This window comes from Pterocles gutturalis, unplaced genomic scaffold, assembly GCF_000699245.1.
Source record: "Pterocles gutturalis isolate BGI_N339 unplaced genomic scaffold, ASM69924v1 scaffold28417, whole genome shotgun sequence".
NCBI lineage: Eukaryota > Metazoa > Chordata > Aves > Pterocliformes > Pteroclidae > Pterocles > Pterocles gutturalis.
Genome location: NW_010116387.1, coordinates 3,485 through 10,273, shown reverse-complemented (window position 1 = coordinate 10,273; position 6,789 = coordinate 3,485). Strand labels below are relative to the sequence as shown.

At 50.9% G+C, this 6,789-nt stretch overlaps 1 protein-coding gene across 1 annotated transcript; it reads left to right on the top strand.

Moving 5' to 3' along the window:
- Nucleotides 1-649: 649 nt before the first annotated feature.
- On the top strand, nucleotides 650-5,745 carry LOC104460149 (E3 ubiquitin-protein ligase MARCH2-like; the record flags this gene model as incomplete). Its single annotated transcript, XM_010075497.1, is given in 3 exon segments — nucleotides 650-810; nucleotides 812-973; nucleotides 5,550-5,745. Coding segments are annotated over 3 exon segments (519 nt in total), but the record flags the coding sequence as incomplete, so codon positions are not given.
- Between the last annotated feature and the right edge of the window lie 1,044 nt (nucleotides 5,746-6,789).

The following is a 6,789-nucleotide window of genomic DNA, read 5'->3' as shown; positions in this document are numbered from 1 at the left end:
ACATCTGAACACAGTGCTCCAGGTGGGGTTTCCGAGAGCAGAGCAGAGGGGGAGAATCCCCTCCTTTCACCTGCTGGTTCTGCTTCTTTCGATGCCCCCAGCACACGGTTGGTTTCTGGGCTGCCAGCGCACACTTTTTACAGTGCTGTGGGTGGTTAATACTTGTTCGCTGTTGGGACATACTGCCTGGGATGTGGAAATGGAAGCACATGCATTTCTGTAAAGAAAGAAGAAAATAGAAAATCAAAGACAGGGCTGGGGTGAGCCTTTTGTGCTTGGTGGGCAGGCTGTAAAGGGCTCAGGAAGCACCTGAACTGAGCCACGCAGAGCGGTTTCAATGCCGTGGTCAGGTGGAACTTTGCAGCTTGTACAGAGGAGGTGAACACAAGTTTTCAGTACAGCTGTAGCCAGAATGACACGGGCCCGTGGGGCTTCTGGTGCTTTCCCCCATCTCTGCGTCGGTTTGAAAGGCTTTGTCAGGTTGAAGGGTGGGTACCAGGGATTCTCTCTGGGAAAGGCAAATTTGCAATTCTGACACTGAATTATTTAAGTAAGACACTTGGAGCCTTCATTTCATGGTACGGGAACCTCTCACAGCCTATTAAAGGGGACAGAAGAGTAGCAAAACCCGTGTCTGTTTGGGCTGCAGGGCGCTGCCAGCCTGAGCGGGGCTGGAGGAGGGTGGCGAGGGGGAGCTGTGCCCTGGCCAGGCCCTTTGGGGTCCCGGGCTCTCACTGCGGTGTCCTTCCTGCAGGTCTCCGTGCCGCCGGTGCCAGTCCCCAGGGCAGGGGGGCCCGGAGCTGCCATGACGCTGCTGCCATCTCCCTGGCTCCCTGTGCGACTGCCCGGGAAGCGCTGCCCTCTCCAAGTCGGTGGAGGACTCAGACATCGGGCGCCCGCAGTACGTCACGCAGGTCACCGCCAAGGACGGACGGCTCCTCTCAACGGTGATCAAGGCGCTGGGCGCACAGAGGTACGGCTGCTTTGGGGAAGGGGCTTGGAATGACGGCATCTGGGCTTTCTTCCCTCCTTTTTTTGGGGCCCTAGGGATAGAGGGAGGCAACACCGTCTCATTTGTGAAGGAGTTTGCCAGGTTGCTAATGTTGAGTGTGAACCCTTGTCAGCCAGATGCTTCCCAGGCCTGTGTTCTCTTTGGGGGAGCTCACGCCGGTTGCATGTGCTGGTGAACTGGGACTTGGTTGTTCATCAGACCCCCCAGGCCTGCGGCTGCTCCAGCGTGGGACGGCCCAGGCGGCCTCTTGCCGTCTGCCTCTGCCAAGTCCTTGCTGAGCAGCAGGGAGGTGGGATGCCACGCTAGCTAGGGCAGCGTGCTGTTCGTGGAGATGATGTAGGGGAGGAAAGCCTGAAAATGGAGCAGAGCCGGTGTTCCAGGATGGTTGTACAGTAAAGGCATGGTGTCGATTTGCGGCCCCAGGGAGAGGAGGGTGTTGGTGTTGCAGGAACTGCTGTGTCCAGCTACTGCTAGAGGTGACATGTGGCAGTTTCGTGTGCTCAGACTCTTCCTCATGTGACTTCTGATCATGTATTTTGAGCAGCTTCCAGAGCAGAGGACACATTGCAGCATTGTTCAGTCCAGCTAGTGAGACCAGTCACATTTTGTGTTCAAATCCTATCTGAACAGCTGCTATATTTTTTCAATGAATTTGGCCAAACGTTGATGAGGTGTGAAAGTGGTGACTGCAAACATGGGGGAGGAAAGCAGGAAAGCTAGATGAGAACTAAAGCAAACATATATGCTATATCTGACCAAGCTGCAGCCGGTCAAAAAAATGTGAGGGGAACTGAGCTTGCTCTCTGGCAACGGATAGGCTGGGTGAGAAGTTGTGTGAGCCCTTAAAACTTGTGGAGGTGTAAAAACCAGGTGGGGAAAAAAAACACCAACAGGATTCCTCATGTGAGCTTCTTTGTGGGACACTGGTTCGCTCATTCTGGTGGTGGTGGGTTTCAGTCTCTTCCTTGTCACCAGCACTTAGCAAAGTGAAGGCAGGTGGAGCCACAGGACTCGGCGAGTTTGTGATGTGCCCGAGACGAGGACACGAGTGGCAGAAACACCCAAGCACAAGCCTCTGTCACAGCCAGTTAATTGGAAATACAAGAACTGAAAGAGAAATCGGAATCCAAATACGAAGAGAGAAGGCACCATGCTTGGAGAATATAAACTGCCACAGCAGCTGACAGCAAAATCTTGCAAGTGAAACAATGAGAGGAGTGACTGTACTGGAAGGTTGATTTAGTGATACGGTCTCTACGGCCTGCTGGAAAACTGTTTGAGGGGGTATCGTGTTGGCGTATGACCAGGCCCCCTCCCCCCCCAGAGAGGAAGGAAGGAAAATAGAGCCTGATAAGAATTTGTTTTCTTGCACTGTCAGCAGATTTTTTCCTTCTGGATTGTTTATTGGTAGCCAAGGTTATATTAATGCGCTGGAAATATGAAACTTCTCAAACAGGAAGAGAACAGATGAAGTATCCTACAGATGCTTTTCTTAGGAAATAACAGATGCATGCGGGTACTGGAGGCTTGGGTTTTCTTTTGGTGTCCCTGTCACCAATGCTGTGTGAGTGGACTGTCATTTTGTCATAGAATCATTGTCATTCTGATACGGCACTGAGCTTTATGGCAATAAAGGTTACAGGATCATCAAATAATTCAGATGGGAAAGGAATCCTGGAGGTCATCTGGCCCAGTCTCCTTTCAGAGCAAGGCCAACTTTGAAGATGGATCAGACTGCTCAGAGCCTTGCCTGGTGCAGTTTTCCGTGTCTCCAAGGATGGAGTTTCCACCACCTCACCAGACTCCTGTTGCAGGGGCTGTCCCAGCTGAAGAAGTCCCATAAATAAAAGGCACATGAAAAAGAGAACAAGGGTCAGTGGTTCACCAGGGATGTTTGTCAGAGAGAAGGGGACTGTGCAGTGGGTGTACATTGCTTCACAGTCCTAAAAATGAAGAAAAAGTCCAGTTGGGATGAAGTCTGCTAAACACTGAGTTGGAAGTGGTAAATGTCTCTGGTGGTACACCATGAGAGGAATCTTGCTTCTCCTTTAATGAGCTGAAGTGCACTTTCTTGCTGGCTTTTCTCTTCCCTTTGTGTCCCACTGTTTTTCCCCAGTAACACGCCTTTTCCTTGCACTGTGTTCTCACGTCTTGCTCCTCGTTTCTGTTTTATCTGGTTGCGCAAACTAATGGAAATAGTGCTACTGCTTTTGAAGATTGCAGATTGCTCATTCTGACTGTTGTGTTGCAATCCCACAAACTTCTTTTGCAGACAGTTCATTTGTTGTTTGGTTTTTTTTTTTAAAGTCAGAATAGCAGTGGAGTATGAACTATCAGATGGGATCCACTGTCAGCAGTATGTGGAAAAAGGTGATGGCTGCTACAGCTCACCTGGATTTCAAGAGGACATGCAATAGAGTCTCTGAAATAAAGGCGTTCCTTTCTCACCCTTTCTCTCACCCCCAATTCTGTGCAACTATGGATATAAGAGAACAGTTCGTTGTATGAAAGAAGTGGCTTGTTGGAAGGTGGGAAAGAAGTGGGATACTGGTGAGTGGTTTGTGTCCAGGGAGGGCTGCCCTGCACTGGGCTTCTGCTGTCCAGCATTATATTCCTAAAGGATCTCAGTGAGCAGCGTACGCTGAAGAGATGTACTGAATTGCTGAGAACAGCGAACTTCGGTGTCTGGAGCCATCTGAGGTTTCCCGGTGAGTCCAAGACATCCTCATTATGGAGCTGGCAAATGTGGCACAGGGCTTCTAGGAAACCTGTGCCTTCGGGTGCCAGCTGGGATGCTCTTGAACTTAAAATGACACTATATACCTGAGTTTAGGGAATTTAGTGTTATCAGAAACAGCTGCGGGCTGAAATAATGGGTGCAGTTCAGGGTGCAGTGATGCAAATGAAGAACAGTAGTCCAGGATTTATGTATGTGTTCGTGGGTTTGGAGGGAGGAGATTTTGGGCATGTGGCAGTTACATGCAGCAGGGACCAAAAGGCAAATAAGATGCTGAAATGTAGGAAAGCAATGAAAAACAGAACACAGTCCCTGCAGAAATTCCTGGTGTGCCCGCATCTGGAAAACTGTAGCTCTGTTCCCTACATCTCTAAAAGGATGTTTTAGAAATGCAAGAGGTAGAGGGAAGGGTAGTGAAGGTGATCAGAAAAGTGGATGTGTTTCTGTCTAAGGCATGGCTGAATAGGCTGGGACTCTTCTGCTTGTGAGGTGACTGAGCAGGCTGTGATGGAGGTCTGTGAGGGTGTGGAAAACATCGGCTTTTACAGGAGAATTAGAGGACAGTGCACAACACAACCAAGTGAGAGGTCTCAAGTGAAGAGAACTTAGTTCTTTGTGCAGGTGGAGAAAGTCCTTGCTGCAGGAGGACACTCTGATTTCACGTAGCCACAAAAAAAATTACTTTAGTCTGTGATGGAAAATTGTTGCATGAATATCATCTGATGCACCTGAGCTGATGGTTGTTGGATGCTGGAGCAGCAGCACCGGTAGTCCACAGTCAGCAGCCCCAGTTAGAGGCATGAGGGAACATCCTGGGGACAAACGGGTGGCTCGAGTGTGATCAGCAGTGCGGGCCTCCCGGAGGGAAGGGTGCATGTGTCTCTGAAAGCATTTGATACTGCCCGTGACAAGTATCTCTGCTTCTGTGAGGTCCCAAGAGAGCAGATCTTGAGCGTGATCAAAGAGATCTGATTCTGTAGTTGAAACTTCTGGCCGAGGAGGGGGTGAGGAGTGGTGGCTGGTGAAGCACCGAGGCATTTCTGCAGCCGGTGAAAGGCCCGAGCGCTGCAGGACGGTGGTGTGCAGACTGGATGCTGAGTGAGCTGCTGCACTGCGGTGGGCGGAAGGTTTGCATGCCAAGAACTTCGTGTGGGTGACTGCTTGCCATGAAATATGGTGTGTCCTTGGAGAGCAGAGCTTCCCGGGCCGTGCAGCTGTGACTGTGGACGTCGCTGTTCCTTGCGCAGGTACTGCCAGACCAGCATGCAGAACGGAGATGGGGCGAGAGTGGACAGCAGGTCTGATCAATGCGCGTCTGACTGTAAACCTCTGGAGTGGACCCAGGTGGTTGGGGGCACGCTGTGACTAGCGTGGATCCTCCAGTTCTGCTTTGGGCCTCGGTATTTGCATCAGTGCTTCAGGGTTGGTTTTGGGTCCGGTGTCAGCCGGCTGGAGAGGAGTTGGAGACTGCGATCCCTTCTGTGTTCGCCCGCGCAGGACCGCAGCTGAGCTGGCCAGGCTAACGTACCGGCTTCTCTTGGCTGTTGTGGTGCTCATCAACACGGCTTCCAGATTTTACTGACCTAAAATGTCATGGGCGCCTGCCCACTCCCCTGAGGTTGGTTCTTGCTGCAGCGGGCAGCTTTGGAGAGTTGCAGGGCGCTGGCACGCTCTGCCACGCGCTGCCTGCTGCGCGTGCGTCCTGCTGGGGCTTGCTGGGGTTGGACCCCCTGCTCTTGTGTGGCTGTATCGTTCTGCCTGCTCTGACCGTGATTTCGTTCTGTTTGTCTGCCTCTTTAGTGACGGTCCCATCTGTCGAATCTGTCACGAAGGTGGAAATGGGGAGGGACTGCTTTCCCCGTGTGACTGCACAGGAACACTGGGCACCGTGCACAAGAGCTGCCTGGAAAAATGGTTATCCTCCTCCAACACAAGTTACTGTGAGCTCTGCCACACAGAATTTGTTGTAGAGAGAAGACCAAGACCTTTGACCGAGGTACCACTTTCTTCCTGCTTCATTTTTATTTCCTTACCATTTGACAAAAAATGACTGATTTGCCCTGCTGTCCTTGTGGTTCTTGCTATCTCCACCTCCTTGCAGTACCTTAGCACTCGGAAAGAGCGATTTGTTTGGAGAGATCACATCTCTTACCAGACGCAGGGATGCAGTTGCAGAATGCAGGAGCGATGTTTGGGACAACCCTTACCTGTGAACCCCCCACATGCCAGCTACCGATGGCAGGCTGCAGGACTGTGGAAAACGTTGTAGATACGCTGTAATGCCTGAGCATCGAAACGCAGAGGTCACCACACGAGCGACTGAAATATGAAGCTCTCAGAAATACGATTCTTTTTTCCTGTTAGTTTTAATCTTATCTCGCAGCATTGCATTAGCGCAGCTCTCTTGCATGTCACTTCCTGGTCATGTTCTGCTCTGAAAAGTGAGAGGTGGCGATCGCTGATACTGTTCATAAAAGCCTTGTCCTCTCTTGGCTAATATTGATGTGTGCTGCAAAGCCTTCGTCTGCTGAGCTGTGGTGCCCTGCTGCTGCCCTGTGTTCCCCCCAGTCGCAGGAGAAGGCAGGACATGGCTCAGCAAGTCCTTATATCATCTTGGCATTGACCATAGGGGGACCAGGTTCCTGATGGGTCCATCACCTCCCAGAGCTGGAAGACCCAGTCCAGGCTCTGGCTGGTGGGTTGGTTGTTTTGTGGGGGGGTTTTTTTGTTTGTTTGTTTGTTTTGTTTTGTTTTGTTTTTTATCATAAGGGTCTCTTCATTCCCCTGTGTAGGTGGTCTGCTGTGCTCACCTTTCAGAGTTTGTTCAGCCCTAAAGTGTATAGCGGCTGCCTGTAAGGAAGCCCTTTACATGTGAGGAACAAGGGCAGGTTGGACCAGGCCATCTTCTGGCCTCAGAACGTAAGGGTGCAGCCCCAACGAGGAATAAGTAAATCAGCGAGTTACAGGGCAAACAGCTGTAATAGTTTGGTTTAAAAGACAGCTTAATCTGTCCAAATAAAATCATAAAATCATAGAATCC